Source organism: Schistocerca gregaria, chromosome 6 (assembly GCF_023897955.1).
Source record: "Schistocerca gregaria isolate iqSchGreg1 chromosome 6, iqSchGreg1.2, whole genome shotgun sequence".
Lineage (NCBI taxonomy): Eukaryota > Metazoa > Arthropoda > Insecta > Orthoptera > Acrididae > Schistocerca > Schistocerca gregaria.
Genome location: NC_064925.1, coordinates 577,617,523 through 577,637,123, shown reverse-complemented (window position 1 = coordinate 577,637,123; position 19,601 = coordinate 577,617,523). Strand labels below are relative to the sequence as shown.

At 39.3% G+C, this 19,601-nt stretch overlaps 1 protein-coding gene across 2 annotated transcripts in view; it reads right to left on the bottom strand.

Annotated features, from left to right (window-relative positions):
* Positions 1–3,798: 3,798 nt before the first annotated feature.
* The window catches only part of LOC126278111 (sister chromatid cohesion protein DCC1), a 127,594-nt gene continuing 111,791 nt past the window's right edge, over positions 3,799–19,601 (bottom strand). For both annotated transcript variants that reach the window (XM_049977992.1, XM_049977993.1), the window contains 3 exons: positions 19,107–19,232; positions 11,268–11,445; positions 3,799–4,325 (listed from right to left, as the gene is read on the bottom strand). In XM_049977992.1, coding sequence (XP_049833949.1) covers positions 4,220–4,325; positions 11,268–11,445; positions 19,107–19,232 — 410 coding nt within the window. In that variant the 3' untranslated portion in view covers positions 3,799–4,219. The remainder of the gene's footprint in view (positions 4,326–11,267; positions 11,446–19,106; positions 19,233–19,601) is intronic.

The following is a 19,601-nucleotide window of genomic DNA, read 5'->3' as shown; positions in this document are numbered from 1 at the left end:
CATTCCTTACCACCATTCCATCCATAACTGATATCTAAAGGCTTTAAAATTGATGTCATTCCTTCTGAAATTACAGCCAAGCCCGTTATACCCTCTACTAATTTTCTCTTTACAGCTGGAGTAGCATGATATCAGTAGAAGTCTAGTGCAAGCATGTTTGGCAAACCTAACAAGGCACCAGCATATTATTGCCATGCATGTTTAACCCACTCAAATACCAGTTTGTGGCCATTGCCTGCACAAGCATGACATGTGCTGCTTTTCACCACCCATGGACAGTACTGTAACATCTTTGTTCCCTTTGCTTCCTCTTTGTAATTCGTTGGAATACCAAAATACAATGGAGTTTGTTCCGCATTACTTGACTGACCAAGAACATAATTATTTTTGGTGCACCATCCAATTACGAAAATATCAAAGTCGACAAATTTTCCCTCCCAGTTGTCTGGCAGCTTCTGTGCAAATGACGAGATCCTAAAAAGTGAAAATGCCCCTTGAATGTGTGCTGCCCAATAATTACATATGCTTTAACTTGGATGATTTCTACATTTCTGGAAAGGCACTTCTGTAGCTGCTCCCCACTAAAATCATTCATTACAACTTCTAATGTATAATACCACCCATGTTTTGGCCCAGAAAATGTTTTTATATTGCCAGAACAAGCTAAAAGTTGTTGCTTTTGCTGTCTCCACTGTCTCACATTACTCTCCTCAATCCCATATCACTGACCTGCAGTAGAATTTGATGTTTTCTCGACAAGAGAAATCACTTCTCTTTTCAACTTGATGATATAGTGAAAACAAAGATTCCAAGACTTACCAAGCGGGAAAGCGCCGGCAGACAGGCACATGAACAAAACACACAAACACACACACAGAATTACTAGCTTTCGCAACTGATGGTTGCTTCTTCAGGAAGGAGAGGGAAAGACGAAAGGATGTGGGTTTTAAGGGAGAGGGTAAGGAGTCATTCCAATCCCGGGAGCAGAAAGACTTCCCTTAGGGGAAAAAATGGACAGGTGTACACTCACACACACACATACATATCCATCCGCACATACACAGACACAAGCAGACATATTTAAAGGCAAAGAGTAAGGGCAGAGATGTCAGTCGAGGCGGAAGTACAGAGGCAAAGTAGTTGTTGAAAGACAAGTGAGGTATGAGCGGCGGCAACTTGAAATTTGCGGAGGTTGAGGCCTGGCAGATATTGAGAAGAGAGGATATACTGAAGGGCGAGTTCCCATCTCCGGAGTTCGGATAGGTTGGTGTTGGTGGGAAGTATCCAGATAACTCTGACGGTGTAACACTGTGCCAAGATGTGCTGGCCGTGCATCAAGGCATGTTTAGCCACAGGGTGATCCTCATTACCAACAAACACTGTCTGCCTGTGTCCATTCATGCGAATGGACAGTTTGTTGCTGGTCATTCCCACATAGAAAGCGTCACAGTGCAGGCAGGTCAGCTGGTAAATCACGTGGGTGCTTTCACACGTGGCTCTCCCTTTGATCGTGTACACCTTCCGGGTTACAGGACTGGAGTAGGTGGTGGTGGGAGGGTGCATAGGACAGGTTTTACACCGGGGGCGGTTGCAAGGGTAGGAGCCAGAGGGTAGGGAAGGTGGTTTGGGGATTTCATAGGGATGAACCAAGAGGTTACGAAGGTTAGGTGGACGGCGGAAAGACACTCTTGGTGGAGTGGGGAGGATTTCATGAAGGATGGATCTCATTTCGGGGCAGGATGTGCATTGGCGTGTGCTGACAGCTTCCGAATGGAGCTGGAGCGGTCAGAATGTAAAGTTGTACTTAGCATGCTTGCCAACTTCTGCAAGTTCCTTAAAAATGTCCGTCCTGTTGGTGTGTATGTAGAGAAATTTATTTTTATTGCTATGAATATTTGAAAAGCTGCTAAATTCAAAGATAAGCAATATTAAATTTGAATTTCCCCCATGATAAAAAATAATTAACATTCAATACTTAAAACACTAACACAATGGCTTCTGTGGCAAGATAACTACTTTAGCGGCTTCTAGTGGCCTTTTTTGGAACTTCCCTAGATTTACTCCTGAATATAAGCCACAGGTGCCTCTTTGGGCCATGAAAATAATAAGAAGGGTCTGCATGAACTTGGGTAAACATGGTATCTTCTGCTGGTAGCCTGATATTCCCTTGATTTATAAATTGAGACAGAATTGTGGGGAGTACTTACTTTAAGGAGCTAAAATGTGTAATACTGCTGGTAGAAACGTGTAAAAGTAACAGGGAGAAACTTCCTAGCTTTTGAAACTAATGCCTTCCTCAGCGAGGAGAGAGGGATAGGTTAGGGAAAGTTACAAGGAAGGATAGGTCACTCTCACCCAGGATGCGATGGATTCACCTATAGTGAGGACAAGAGTAGACAAAGACGATGAAGAAGGCATTAGAGAGAGTAGATCAGGAAAAAAATGAAAAGCCTTAATTTTCCACTGCTGCTACATATATAACTATTTGGCATATTCTCTTGCAAATGTAGAGCCCATTGTGCTACAATGCAGGAGAGAGAGAGAGAGAGAGAGAGAGAGAGAGAGAGAGAGAGAGAGAGAGAGAGAGAAGAGAGAGAGTTCCGTTTGTTTACATGTTTGACAAATTCTCATGAGATTACTGATCCAAAACAGAATAAATTACACTACTTTACTATTTGTCACTTGCAGGTTAATTTAGTGCATCATCTCTGTTATAATACCTAACTATATGCTTATGGTCCATCTAAAAGCAAGAAAAAAAGAATGAGGTTACAGCTTAAGGTCCTCTCACCAGCAGTTAAAAATGAAGTATTACTTTACATGAACAATGGAAGGTTTAGATCCAACCATGGCCTTGGGACTATTTGAAGTGACTTAGGGACACCACGAAGCAAGATGATGAATGGTGATTTGAATTCCGTTGCACTATTCTTTCATATTGTGTGTTCACTGTTTCTGGAGTTCTAATAGATGAGCCCAGAGTAACAGCCCACTTAGTAGATACTTTAGCACCACTAAGAAGATAGAAAATGCTTGGCGTAAGGCTAAAATATGAGGCTTTGTAGGATCTGACTCATTCAAATGAGACGTGGAATATGTAGTTATGAATTAGGAGTGGCACAGGGCTCAACTAGTATATTCTACATGTTACATGGATGAAGAATTTTTGGTAGGCTATTCATGATTTCAAAATGAAAAGATTATTTTGCAGAGTTTTTGTTTTATTGTGTGTTATGCCACAGACACTGCTATGATCTACAGCTGTATGGAATACAAAAAAAAAAAAAAGTGTTCACAACTTGATATGATTAGATTTCAGTTGCACAATTACTCGTGACATGTGAATAGCTGTGCTGGACCGGGACTCAAACATGGGTATCCGACTTTATGCAAGCGGTCGCCTTAACCTCTTTGGCTATCTGAGCACACATGGTGACAGATTGAGATTTAGGTCGGTCTGGGAGGCATTCTCTGATAGCTCAAGCAGTGAAGATGACTGCTCACATAAACTGGGAAATCTGGGTCTGAGTCCCAGTCCGGCACAAATTTTCAAGTCACCAATAAATTGTGCAGCTGAAGTATAGGGTATTCGCAATTGTGAATAATTTTCGTCTGTAGCATGGAAAGAGTTTGTCAAAGTCCTGTTGAAGGATTAGGATCATACCTGGAGTACTGATCAGTGTCTGGTTGGCAATGACAGTATGTTTGTTAGGTGTATGAGGGGAAATCGCATGAGAGATCAATTTTTGTACTAGGTGCGCAGGGTGACGGTCATCATAATGCAAGAACTGATAGTGATTAGTGTGCCACTAATTAGCTCTATTCTTACATATTTTATTTACATCATCATTAATTTGAACCCAACACTTACATATTTTTTATTATTTAAGTACACAAAATACTAATTATCACAGACAAAGTATTTAAAAGAGAATTATATGCTTTCTCCACTATTTTTGTAATATGTAGTTCTTCAGAATAAAGGCTTTTACATTGACTTTTCCTATTTGTGCTAAATGAATAAACTGTATACAGTCACACCCCTTCATAATAGCACATAAATTTAAATGAATTTAAATACACATGCTACTGGGCACAAAACATGACACCCACAAGATAAAGTGGTCTACCAACTGACACTACAGAATTCTGGTTCAATCAAAATGAAATACTGTGTGTCACAAATATGGACTTTTCTTTCTTGTGGTCACAATGAATTTCATTTTGCATGTTTAGCACTGTAAAACTTAACACCACCAACGGTTGAAGCCCTCGCATGCTTGGTAAGCACAGCGTTTACATTCATTTTTTCTGTTGCTACACGCCTGAAACAAAGATAACAAAATACAATTAGGGAAATTTGTTCAGAAACTTAATTTTTTAATGAAGTATTTTGAAAAACTTATTTTGTGAAATAATAGTGCACTTACTTCAAAATAATATTTATGTAAATACACACATGCTTTGTTTAAAATGAGAAATATTTAGAAATATTACAGTTTTGCTTCAGCTCCCCTGAGATGCATACATTGTTTTTACACAGAGTCCCTTTTATCCCTTTTATGTATTCACACAGAAAGCAGTGTCAACTTGTAACACATGGAGGTTGTCATAATTCTTTAAGAATCGCCATCACCATAAAATGTCTTCATCTTTCTTTCCCTAGTTGAGTGTACAGTTTTATTGTAACCAATAGTCACGAAGTTTTTCTCACAATAAGAGTGTCATGTTTTAAGTGATATCTTGGTTTAAAAATCAGGGCTTGAGTATAGCAAGCAAATGAGTGAAAGGTGCAGTAGTTACGCAGATATGAAGAGGCTTGCACAGAGAGAGATTAGTGCAGAAACATGAACCAAAGCAGTCTTTGGAGTGATAAGAACAATGTCTTCTTGTTCTTTACCATCCATCTGAAGAACTAGGTTTCCAGTGCTCATCATCTTTGTCACTCTCCACGGGCTGCCAAGAATAATGAGATACTCAGGCTTTTAGTATTCTATGCTGACTGACTGTGAATGTCCTCTAATATAAATCCAAGTTCGCTATTCTGTGTTGGAAAAGATATTTTTGTTTTCTGTTACTTACAGCTAATGACTTTGCTGAATGTCTTCATTAAATTAATGATGAAGCTCTTGCTTTTGGGACAATGTTTCACATGAAAAAATTTCGTGTATAAAATCACAATAGTTGAATATGTTTCCACGATAGCAATAAATAATATTCCCTTGACCATTACCAACTGACTTTTCACATTAATTCCTGCTTAACTGGAATTCAGTCCACAACCATTTTGTTCTGGCATTAACTGACTATTCTGTTGGTTCTTACTAGAATATGAATTAAAAAACACACAATGCTGGAGTAATATTCTACACCGAAGCACCAAAGAAACTAGTATAGGCATGTGTATTCAAATAGAGAGATATGTAAACAGACAGAATACAGTATACGGTGCTGCAGTCAGCAATGCCTATATAATACAAGTGTCTGGTGCAGTTGTTAGATCAGTTACTGCTGCTACAATGGCAGGTTATCAAGATTTAAGTGAGTTTGCACATGGCATTATAGTCGGCGCATGAGCGATGGAACAGAGCATCTATGAGGTAGCGATGAGGTGGGGATTTTCCTGTACGACCATTTCACGAGTGTACCATGAATATCAGGAATCTTGTAAAACATCAAATCTCGGACATTGCTGTGCTCGGAAAAAGATCCTGCAAGAACAGGACCAACCATGACTGAAGAGAAACAACCTTCCATAAACTGCTGCATATTTCAATGCTGGGCCATCAAGTGTCAACATGCGAATCTTTCAATGAAGCATCATCGATATGGTCTTTCGGATCTGAAGGACCATTTGTGTATCCTTGATGACTTCACGACACAAAGCTTTATGTCTCACCTGTGCCCGTCAACACCAACATTGAACTGTTGATGACTGGAAACTTGTTGCCTGGTCAGACGTGTCTCGTTTCAAATTTTATCGAGCAGATAGACATGTATGGTACGGAGACAACCTCATGAACCCATGGACCCTGCATGTCAGCAGGGGACTATTCAAGTTGGTGGAGGCTCTGTAATGGTGTGAGGTGTGTGCAGGTCGAGTGATATGGGATCCCTGATACATCTAGATACGACTCTGACAGGTGACATGTACATAAGCATCTTGTCTGATCACCTGTGTCCCATTCACGTCCATTCCGACTGACTTGGACAATTCCAGCAGGACAAAGTGACACTCCACACATCCAGAATTACTACAGAGAGGCTCCAGAAAAACTCTTCTGAGTTTAAACACTTCCGCTGGTCATCAGACTCCGCAGACATGAACATTACTGAGCATACCTGGGATGTCTCACAATGTGCTGTTCAGAAGAGATCTCTACGGCCTCACACTCTTTCGGATTTATGGACAGGTCTGCAGGATTCATGGCATCTATTCCCTCCAGCACTATTTCAGGCATTAGTCGAGTCCATGCCATGTCATGTTGTGGCACTTCTGCATGCTTGCAGAGGCCCTACACAATATTAGGCAAATGTACCAGATTCTTTGGCTCTTCGGTGTATTATGTTTATTATTTTACAAACTGGTTTCCTGCTCTTATGCAATCAGGCACAAAGATAAATATGTGTGACTGTGAATTTTTTGTGGGATCAAAGATTGGAAAATAGTGCATCTCACTTGGTTTCCAAAAGTGACAATAATCAATGTTAGGATTAAAACACAGCAATTATTTCAGTAAATCTGCAATCTAAAAATATGTATGTTGATAAAATATCTGACATATTAAATAATGAATAACATGACAAATCCTCCTTTCCACAAAAATTCTCTCTTGCCAATAACGCAACACACGTTTTGAGCTTGCCTCCAGCAGTACAATGTTTGTAAATACGAGGGTTGTCCACAAAGTAAGTTCCGTTTCTATTTCTATCTATGATCGCAGTTCTGGGCATGTGCGGCAGTTACGCTGACTCGAGAAGACAGCGTTAAGGAGATGTTTAGCAAACTCAAGTGGCAGACTCTGCAAGAGAGGCGCTCTGCATCGCGGTGTAGCTTGTTGTCCAGGATTCGAGAGGGTGCGTTTCTGGATGAGTTATCGAATATATTTCTTCCCCCTACTTATACGTCCCGAGGATATCACGAATGTAAAATTAGAGAGATTCGAGCGTGCACAGAGGCTTTCCGGCAACTGTTCTTCCCCCGAACCATATGCTATTGGAACAGGAAAGGGGGGGGGGGGGGGGCGGGGGTTATGACAGTGGTATGTAAAGTGCCCTCCGCCACACACTGTTGGGTGGCTTGTGGAGTATAAATGTAGAAGCAGATGTAGGTGTAGAAGACATGTACGTGAATTTCAGATCGCTGCTGCCGATGTGTGCTTTGTAGTGCTTCTTTATAATGTCAGCCACAGCTGAAAATGCCGTCGTGTGTGAAATCAGATCTGGGATTTGTTTTCTAACTGCAAAGAAAGTTAAACCAATGGAAATTCATAGGCAAATCTGCCAGGTTTACGGACAAAAGGCTACGAGTGATTCAATGGTTAGATGATGGGTCAGACTGTTCAATGAAGGACGTGATCAAGCGCAAGATGATGAATGAAGTGGACACCCGTCTGTGGTTACTGATGAACTGGTTCACACAATTGAAGAGATTAAGCACAACCGTAAGTTTACATTTAGTGCCCTTGCTATGGAAGTTCCGCAAAACTCACGATCACTAATTCATGAAAGTTTTACTCAAAAACTGAAATCTGGAAACTTTGCTCATATTGGGTACCCAAATTTCTTACTGAACAACATGAAAAACAACGGATGGGCAGTGCACTTCAGTTTCTGACACACTACAATGAAGAAGACTGTTTTCTCTCGGATAGTCACGAGGGATGAAACTTGGGTATCGTATGACACCCCTGAAACAAAACAGCAAGCAAATCGAATGGAGGCACACTTCATCTCCAACGAAGGTTAAGCCTAAGCAAACCTTGACACCTTGAAAAGTCATGTGCACCATTTTTTGGGACAGGACAAGCATTTTGCTGATTGATTTCTTACCACGTGCCAAACAATCAATGCACATGGTTACTGCTGCACAATTAAGTAATTGCACCACGCAGTACAGAACAAGCGCCAAGGATTACTGTCAAAAAGTGTAATTTTTTCCACGATAATGCCCACAAATGTGACCAAACAACTCTTACGGGAATTTCACTGGGACGCAGTTGATCATCCTCTGTACAGCCTGGACCTTGCTCCTAGTGACTTTCATCTCTTCTTACACCTAAAATCTGTCCTTCGTGGGCAACACTTCAACGATGATGATGAGCTGAAAGAATACGCTACCACATGGTTGAATAGACAGGCAGCAACCTTCTATGAAGAAGGCAAACAAACACTTGTGCCTCACTATGACAAGTGCCTATAAAATTTCGGAACATATGTAGAAAAGTAGTTTAACTGTTGTAGATTTTTGTGAAATAAATATTTTCTTCTGTATCTGCACACGTTTGTTTTTTTATAACCAAACAGAACTTACTTTGTGGACATACCTCATGTGTTGTACGCTTTTATGCTTTGAGAGGTGAAGGCAGAGATGGTGGTTGGTTCCTAGGATCAAAAGAAGAGAAACTGATTTCATGAGCAGAAATGTCCTACTTTTTGTTAGTACTGAGGTACTAGTACTGTATGAAAATGTACTGAGTATTCCAACCACAACACACTGTGGTGATATATTTGTTGTAAGAACAGCTGAACCATCTTTGCAATACTGAAAAAAGCTGTGGTGTCTCTTGACATGTAATATACGGTGATCATTTATTATAATATTATACGGTACATAGAAGGGATGAAAATTTAAAAAGGAGAGTTAGTAGTGAACATTGCGAAATATGAAGCAGCTGGTCATACACAAAATAATGATACAATATTCACACCAAGAAGAAGGTAATCTGCTATTGATACAGGGTGTTTAAGAAAAGTGTCTCATATTTCTATAGGATGTGATAGTGGTCAAAATTAGAAGAATTGTTCCTTCAATTGTATTTCGGAAACCCTTACCTGTCGAGTAGTGGGCTGCTTCATTTGTGCCAAGTAATGTGCAGTATTCAGTGGTGAAGGCCATCACAAGATATGCAAATCCTCAATCAATCATGGTGGTGAGGCATCAGGATCACTTCAGTATTAATGTATGGGCAGGAATTGTTAGTGACAGACTCATAGGGTCCCACACTTTACCAAACAGATTAACAGGTGCTGTGCATCACAGATTTCTGTAATGAAGTACCCCTGCTACTGGAGAACGTTACCCTTGCAGAAAGACAATGATTGTGGTTTATGCACGACTGGACACCACCCAATTTTCTACAGATCGTGTGACAGTTCCTCATTGCAAAGTTTCAAGGGTGATGCATTGGTATAGGTGGTCTGGTTGCATGGCCTCTCTATACACTGGTCCTGAATCCACTGGATTTCTGGCTATGAGGACATATAAAAGCTATGCCAAAACCATCAACACTGCACAGACGTTTATACAGAAGCGCATGACCAAAGTGTGTGACACATCTAAATAGAGCCAGATGTATTTGAAAGAGTGCACGATTCACTGTGAAAAATGGCCGAAGAACACATCAGGACACTTGATAACAATAAGCAGCAATGCCTACAATGTCTACTTCTACATAATACGCAGATGGGAATAAGAGGACAAATTTGCTCATGTCTCAATAGGTACTGGTTCCCAGACATATCATAACAGGATCTTAATAATACTTTCATTACAATTGCGAAAGATTGTAATTGGCCTATACAATTTGTATATCAGCAACTGCAGAAAAAAAGAGGTTGATAAACAAAGAAGACAATGTGTTCCTACTGTTGTTCACAATAAATGCAGTATGAGAACATGACAATCAATATATCCCTTTCACTTATAAACATTATAATAGGATGTTTTAACCTACAAGAACATCTACAGTAAGCTAAGGCTTGTTTTAATATTTCTCAAGTTAGTGCAGTGAATAATTCAAGGAGAACAATGGATATTGAGGACTAATAGCAAAGAACACTGAACAACTTAGGTAACAGTAGGTGCTGAAACTACATATTGTTCAAAGATTAATTTACAGAAATTACAATTAAAACTTAACTCATTAAATTAATTGAATACATCCCCCTTAAACATCCCAACAACCACCACCATCAAAAAATTGTTTCTTTTTAACAATTTCTTCTGCTACAAACGTTAAGCGCAATTATTAGTTTAAATACTGAAATTAAAATATATAGTTACACAAACAATACTTTTGACAAAACTGTTAATTATTTTGAAATTAATGAAGGGCTGGCTTTGCTAACATGTTTTCAAATAGAGCCATACAGGTCCTTTAAGAATACTATTAGTTGTTCCTCCAAATGTTTATAATTAGTATAGAATTTATATTTGTCTATAAGTCAACAACAGAATTTAAGTTATGAAAAAATTACCAATTTCACCCTATAACAAAAGTTGCTAACTAGGAAACGCCAAAATAAATTAGAAAACCAATTACATACATAAAACAACTAAGCAAAACTGAAGGCCAACCTAGCTCTTTTATGAAAGTGCAGATTATACTCACATGTGTTAATGGTAATTAGTTAAAACTGAAAAAATGAATTTTAAGGAGACAGATGGCAAAAGAAGACGGGAAGTAAAAATATCCCAGCTGGCTTCGTCACAACAGGGCAAAGCAGGAAGCTCGAGTGACAAGGCTACCGGTAGCAGCCCAACCCAGCGCACTTAGGGAACAAGTAGGTGGATTACTGACAGTGGCACAGCAGTCAGCGTAGGAGTCAGCGTAGCAGGTAGCAAGCATGTCTGCTACAATCAAAGGGTTAAGACCTCCTGTGAGTCAGTTATAGACCTGTAGCGCTATTGCCTGAGATGTATTCGATATGACCAGTTTTGGGTCTCTGACTAATGTGCTTGGGTCATTAATAGACATTACAATTTTTAACATTCCTCTGAAGATCTGGAAGCTCATTTATAAAGTGAGGAACAGAGGAGGACACAGAACTGAAGCTTGTGATGTGCCTCATACTGTGGTGCAGGTTCTCACTCTAGCTCTCTACTCTTTTATATGAAGGCAAAATACATCCCATGTCAAAGAGGTGCAAGAAATGTTAAATGCTTCTGTTTATCAAGCATAGTTCTATAGTCTTCACAACTTCTGGCAATATCAAGTACATTAATAATACAAAAATATTCATATTAATGTATTTTTTGAACTTACTCAATGTATGGATATATTTCATTCAATGACCACCTCTCTCGAGTTTGAAACAGTATACGAAATCTTTCATTTATGTCCTCAGGCAGGTCAACTTCAGGAAAATGCCAAATAACTTCTGGTTTGCAATCCTTCTGCATCAGAGCTATTCCATCAAGGTATTCCACTTTTGTCTCCATACCTTTGAAAAAGAAAATTACAGAAAATACAGTATCTAAAAATGAAAACTGTTTCCTTCCACACGGTTTTACATATTTCTTCACTAAAATGTATCAAGGACCCTGTATTATTTTCACAACAATGAGAAATATGAAGTAGTATCATACATTGGTAAAATATTACACAAAATTCTTAGAAATGATGACACTGCATTGTATTGTTGCAAGACAAAGGCTGCACTCCTAACTGAGGAATGCACTCTCCGACAAAGACATTGAAAAATAATTCTAGCATTAAGTTACTGTTTAATAATATGGCTGCTAAAAAGTTAATAAAAATATATTGTGCCAATATCAAAATCTCATTCCTGATGATGTATGATGAGAGAAAATGGATTATTTTTCACACAGTAAAACTGTAATTACAGTGATTATGTTCCAAGACAACAGTAACACGATAAATCTATTAAAAAAACAGTTCAAATTTAGTGGTAAAGTTTTGGTAGACTGTAAATAATTTAGGAGTAGAAGAGACTGCTCACTGGACAACAGAAGCATTGAGTCACCGACAAGCACACACAACAGAAAAAGAAAGCTTACTGTTTTGTTGAGCTAGAATTTGTGCATGATACACACTATATATGACCCCCCCCCCCCCCTTCCCCAAAGAACCATGGACCTTGCTGTTGGTGGGGAGGCTTGCATGTCTCAGCGATACAGATAGCCATACCGTAGGTGCAACCACAACAGAGGGGTATCTGTTGAGAGGCCAGACAAATGTGTGGTTCCTGAAGAGGGGCAGCAGCCTTTTCAGTAGTTGCAGGGGCAACAATCTGGATGACTGACTGATCTGGCATTTTAACACTAACCAAAACGGCCTTGCTGTGCTGGTACTGCGAACGGCTGAAAGCAAGGGGAAACTACAGCCATAATTTTTCCCAAGGGCATGCAGCTTTACTGTATGGTTAAATGATGATGGCGTCCTCTTGGATAAAATATTCTGGAGGTAAAATAGTTCCCCATTCGGACCTCTGGGCAGGGACTACTCAGGAGGACGTCGTTATCAGGAGAAAGAAAACTGGCATTCTATGGATCGGAGCGTTGAATGTCATATCCCTTAATCAGGCAGGTAGGTTAGAAAATTTTAAAGGAAATGGATAGGTTAAAGTTACATATAGTGGGAATTAGTGAAGTTCGCTGGCAGGAGGAACAAGACTTATGGTCAAGCGAATACCAGGTTATAAATACAAAAACAAATAGGGGTAATGCAGGAGTCGGTTTAATAATGAATAAAAAAGTATGAGTGCGGCTAAGCTACTACAAACAGCATAGTGAACGCATTATTGTGGCCAAGATAGACACGAAGCCCACACCTACTACAGTAGTACGAGTTTATATGCCAACTAGCTCTGCAGATGATGAAGAAATTGAAGAAATGTATGATGAAATAAAAGGAATTATTCAGATAGTGAAGGGAGGTGAAAATTTAATAGTCATGGGTGACTGGAATTCGGTAGTAGGAAAACAGAGAAAAGGAAACGTAGTAGGTGAATATGGATTGGGTATAAGAAATGAAAGAGGAAGCCTCCTGGTAGAATTTTGTTGTATACATGGAAGAACCCTGGAGATACTAAAAGGTATCAGATAGGTTATATAATGGTAAGACAGAGATTTAGGAACCAGGATTTAAATTGTAAGACATTCCAGGGGCAGATGTGGACTCTGACCACAATCTATTGCTTATGAACTGTAGATTAAAACTGAAGAAACTGCAAAAAGGATGGAATTTAAGGAGATGGGACCTGACTAAACCAGAGGTTGTACAGAGTTTCAGGAAGAGCATAAGGAAATAATTGACAGTAATGGGGGAAAGAAATACAGTAGAAGAAGAATGGGTAGCTTTGAGGGATGAAGTAGTGAACGCAGCAGAGGATCAAGTAGGTAAAAAGACGAGAGCTAGTACAAATACTTGGGTAACAGAAGAAATACTGAATTTAATTGATGAAAGGAGAAAAAATAAAAATGCAGTAAATGAAGCAGGCAAAAAGGAATACTAATGTCTAAAAATGAGATTGGCAAGAAGTGCAAAATGGCTAAGCAGGGATGGCTAGAGGACAAATGTAAGGATGTCGAGGCTTTTATCACTAGGGGGTAAGATAGATACTGCCTACAGAAAAATTAAAGAGACCTTTGGAGAAAAGAGTACCACTTGTATGAATATTATGAGCTCAGATGGAAACCCAGTTCTAAGCAAAGAAGGGAAAGCAGAAAGGTGGAAGGAGTATATAGAGTGTCTATACAAGGGCAATGTTCTTGAGGACAATATTATGGAAATGGAAGAGAATGTAGATGAAGATGAAATGGGAGATATGATAATGCATGAAGAGATTGACAGAGCACTGAAAGACCTGAGTCGAAACAAGGCCCCGGGAGTGGACAACATTCCATTAGAACTACTGACGGCCTTGGGAGAGCCAGTCCTGACAAAACTCTATGATCTGGTGAGCAAGATGTACGAGACTGGTGAAATACCCTCAGACTTCAAGAAGAATATAGTAATTCCAATCCCAAAGAAAGCAGGTGCTGACAGATGTGAAAATTACTGAACAATTAGTTTAATAAGTCATAGCTGTAAAATACTAACGTGAATTCTTTACAGACGAATGGAAAAACTGATAGAAGCCGACCTCGGGGAAGATAGGTTAGGATTCCGTAGAAATATTGGAACACGTGATGCAATACTGACCCTACGACTTATCTTAGAAGAATGATTAAGGAAAGGCACACCTTCATTTCTAGCATTTGTAGACTTAGAGAAAGCTTTTGACAATGTTGACTGGAATACTGTCTCTCAAATTCTGAAGGTGGCAGGGGTAAAGTACAGGGAGCGAAATGCTATTTACAATTCGTACAGAAACCAGCTGGCATTTATAAGAGTCAAGGGGCATGAAAGGAAAGCAGTGGTTGGGAAGGGAGTGAGACAGGGTTGTAGCCTATCCACGATCTTATTCAATCTGTATATTGAGCAAGCAGTGAAGGAAACAAAAGAAAAATTCGGAGTAGGTATTAAAATCCATGAAGAAGAAATAAAAACTTTGAGGTTCGCCGATGACATTGTAATTCTGTCAGAGACAGCAAAGGACTTGGAAGAGCAGTTGAACGGAATGGACAGTGTCTTGAAAGGAGGGTATAAGATGAACATCAACAAAAGGAAAACTAGGATAATGGAATGTAGCCGAATTAAATCGGGTGATGCTGAGGAAATTAGATAAGGAAATGAGACACGTAAAGTAGTAAAGGAGTTTTGCTATTTGGGGAGCAAAATAACTGATGATGATCGAACTAGAGAGGACTGGCAATGGCAAGGAAAGCGTTTCTGAAAAGGAAATGAAACATGGACAATAAATAGCTTGGACAAGTTGAGAATAGAAGCTTTCGAAATGTATGCTACAGAAGAATGCTGAAGATTAGATGGGTGGATCACATAACTAATGAGGAGGTATTGAATATGATTGGGGAGAAGAGAAGTATGTGGCACAACTTGACTAGCAGAAGGGATCCGTTGGTAGGACATGTTCTGAGGCATCAAGGGATCACCAATTTAGTATTGGAGGGTATCTGAAAGCTAGCAAATTTTCTTTGTCTTCTGAGTGTGACCGGTGATGACTCAACTTTCTGCTATTTGGTGAGTGTTCTCTTTTATTGTTAAATTAACAAAACAATTCAGTTAGTGAGAAAGCATGACAATTTAGTAGTTAAGGTGGAAACTCATTGCATAGTAAAACTGTTAGGACAAATTTTTTTAAATGCAAGCCAACCACATTACATGAGAATGATTGAAAAATTGAAGTAATAATAACTAAACCAGTGACAAAAAAACCCCTAACTGTTAATGAGCCCAACCAAATAAATAGCAACATTTGCAGTGGACTGGGCATGAAGAGATACATACACAATTACAATTCCCCCCCCCCCCCCCCCCCCCTCTCTCTCTCTCTCTCTCTCTCCCCCCCCCCCCCCCCACAAGTGAATAGTTTTAAGATTGGACAGCGTAATACACAATTCTTGAACGAGGTATGGAGGAAGAAAAGGTAAGCCACCTACTGGAAACTACGAGGACAGAGACAGACGCAAAGCACTAAACAGTACAAAAGATGTGCAGTAAGAAGCACAACTTACCCTAAAGTTTTCGGTAGAACTAGAGCTTAACTTTTACTGTGGCAAGAATGAGAATAATTAAGGTCCTTTTAATTCCAAAGCAATATATTATGTTTATTCAAGTAATCAACAATTTGGTAATGGAAGGAAATGTAGCAGGTGAATGTTTCAAGCAGAGACCAAAGTTTGACTACAGTACACAGGTTCAAATGTACGAAAGCTGCAGTAGTAGTGCAGGGATGATTGATTAGCCTGGAGAACATCAAGCCAGACTGAAGATCACAGCAACATATCGCACTCTAACAATTGTAGTGTGTCGATACACAAGCAGGCCAAACACAACTACGTCTACAACTATACCCTGCAAATCACTGTGAAGTGCAAGGCAGAAGGTACATCCCATTCAGCCAGCTATTAGTGCTCCTTTCTGTTTCATTCACTTAGTGAGTGGGGGGACAATTTTTTTTTAAATGTCTCTGTGCTTGCTCTAGTTAAACTAATTTTGTCCTCACGATCATGTGAGCAATACATAAGGGGTTGTAGCCAGTTCTTGGGTCTATGTAAGTAGCTTCCTCCGGATAGTTTAGGTATGTCTTCATGAGTCTACCAGTTGAGTTTTGAATTAACAAGCATTGTGCTCTCATTAAATATATGGCCCAAAGAGTCAGCCTACAGGAATTGTGAAACGAACCGTGTCCTCGAGGACCAGATGCCACAAAGGGCGCAGATTCACCACGAGATGGGGAAACTCACAGGCGTCTATTGTCTATTGAGGCCTAGGCGCTGTAGTGTGTGAGTGAAACAGATGAGAACCTACAACATAGGGAAACCCAGTAGTAGGCTTCTGTGGCCAAGGAGAAATAGCAGTGTTAAATATGGTGGACCTAAGGTCGACCATAAAGGGAAACAGTTATGAAAACTATTTAATTCTGTAGTAATTTAGGGAATGAAGCCACAGTTATTTTACTCTACCAGCCTTTATAAATTTTCATGGTGATAAAACTTGAATATTAACCATATCTTGAATAGTTTAGGATTTACTGTTAAAGTGAAATTAACAAGTTTTGTAACAAAGACCTGAATGCTAAAATCTGCATGCTTTGGTTGACCTTAATGATCGACATTGCAAACAGAAGTGCATCATTAAAATGACAAATGTTGTAAATATCAACTCTGTATATTTTTTTGTTTAAAAGATATAGTAAATTTTAATCACCAGTATTTTCAGTTGAGCATCGGATCATCATTTCCTCCACACAAAACACATTGAATGATGACAGCATGACACCTTATTGAATCATTGCAGCTTAAGTTCTATACTGGTGTTTTTCTCTTGTTTGTGTTTAATTGCTACAATATTATTCTGTTGCAGCGATTCTTTGTTAGAGTATCATTTCTTATCAGTCAAAACTACAAAAAACTTAAGTCAAAACTAAAACACTGAAAAATTCCTGGAATTCTAGAAAGTTCCAGGGTTTTTTCCCAGTTTTCTCCCAGCTGAAAAAAAAATCCCGCAGTTTTTCCGGATTTCTCGGTTGTCCTGGGGTGTATATATCCTGTAGCAGCATATACTGCTCAATAATAGTTTGGACCAACCTCATGGCTTGCATAATCCAAATCCCTCCTCCCACCCCCACCCTCCCTCTCCCAAGACATCTTTCTCAATACTTTTTGACTACAGGAAATAAATACAAACAGCCCTGTGTGGATTTGTGTACAGGGGTAAAAGTAAATCTGCATTCTCCATTGCTTTCCTCAGGTATGAAGTGCCACAGGTTCAGCAGGGAGCCGAGTCAGTCTTGTTCTGGGCTGGTCTCATGTATAGATGACAAGGGTAATTCAAAAATTATGCAGTATTGGGATAGGATTCATCAACCAAAAGTCAAGACCTTTCGAAATTTACAGTACATCACTGCACGAACCCTCATCATAAGTTGGACAACCTCAGGAAAGCTGTCATTTAAGATTGAAACAGGCTTGAGCAGTAACATCTTGACTACTTTATGGACAGCATGCTGAGGAGATACAAGCTTATTGCTGTGCACGGGAGAGGAGTAACGTGGTACTTGTGATAAACCTTTTCCATTTTCTTTATGTTTTTGTCTTCTTTAAAGGCAAAGAGAGAAGATGAAGTGGTAGCCCATCACAGAGCCTACGCTTACCGTCATGTAGTTTTTGACTTTCAGTTGTTAAAAAACAGAGTATTTTTTTCTGGTACCAGTAGGAGGAAGGCAGGATTCGCGCTCAGCTAGTGAACGAGTGAGAAGCACGCCATTTTTAGCGAGTAATTCTAGACCGCCATTTTGGGGTCGCTATGAATAAGTGAGGAGTATGTATTTCATATGTGCACCGTTTAGAAAAACACAGTATTGTTTTATTAACAGAAAGGTTGTGTGAGTTGTTATTTCAAATAGTACAACAATTACACGAACTGAAGCCCACCTGTGTACTTTGGAAAACTACGAAGATCCGATAAGCTTTATGGGAACACGGTCAAGACTTCAAAGGTGAACACGGCGACCAAACGTAGCATTATAAAGAATGGTAAGCACAAATCTACAGCGGAGAAAGAAACTACTTCGCCCTGCAAAATAATATGAACTAATACAAACTTATTTCCAGGCATAGCTCGGCTTATTGTGCTTGTCATTCATGCCAAAAAATTAACCTCAGTAATTCAATACATTTTAAAAAGCCACACATTTCAACATTTTATCATCATCTATTCCATTATTTTATTATATTATATAGTGAATGTTACCCAGCTGCAGATTTTGTTCACTTTTAGAGACTGACTTTATATTAGTTATTGCTCTGTTTTATTTAAACAAATTAATTATGCTTTCACACCTGCTTCCCTTGAACCTAAGTCCATTTTCAAATAGGCAAGCACTGTAAAACGTTTTTTTGAGAAGTTTTTTTTATACTTTATTTAGAGTTAATGGATAATAAGATAAATGGTCAACAAGCACACTCTTTACAACGTTGGCAGTTTCTAAATTTATAAAGGCAAACTGTGTTTATCTCTTTGGAAAATCCAGGATGGAATAATGACAGTGTTATGAGAAGGATAAATTGCTATTCACCATACAATGGAGGTGTCGAGCCACAGACAAGCACAACAAAAAGACAACACAAACACAAACAAACACACACACACACACACACACACACACACAATCATGCAAATGCACCTCACACACACATGACCACTGTCTCTGACTGCCAGGGCCATATTCTGTGTCTGTACATGTGTGTGGTCTGTATTTGCATGAATGTGTGTGTATGTTGTCTATTTTGAAAAAGGCCATCTGGCCAAAAGCTTACATGTTCAGTAGTCTTTTTGTTGTGCCTGCCTGCGGCTCAACATCTCTGCTATATGGTGAGTAGACCTATCTTTTTCATGATATTGTGCTTGTCTCTCTCATTCTCATTCCCCCCCCCCCCCCCTTTTTTTTGACAAAAAAGAAGTTACAAGAATTTTTGGCAGCAACTGACTCAGAACGTTGTTAAATGAGAATATTACCTTCTGGAACACATTGTCCCCATGCCAGCATGAAGTCCTGCAGGTTGAACTGCCCAGCTGGACGCAGCAAAACTTCTGCTAAAAACCTGCACACTTCTCTTTCACGTAACCTGTACAGTGGATTCCCTGCAAAATGAAAAAGGTAAACATTTTACACATAAGCACAACAGAATGCTTACTAAACTAGCGCAACATTTTAAAATTCAACCCTTCCTCTATGAACTTCATAATGCTTCTGTCCACAAGTTAGGACGATTCTTCACAATTTAAAGGAAATCTGGTGGATTTGCCAGATGTGCCTGCTCAAAGGCTGACTCTAAACTTCACTAAACTTAAAAGAGTAAATGGTGGATCACACACTATGGTCTGTATGAACACATCATGTCTGCACATAGCAAACAGTGTATGTGAACTGCAAACACAGCAAATCTGACACATGAAATGATCTAACTCTTGCGTTTGTTCGATCTATTGCTTCTAATGTTTGCGTGCACT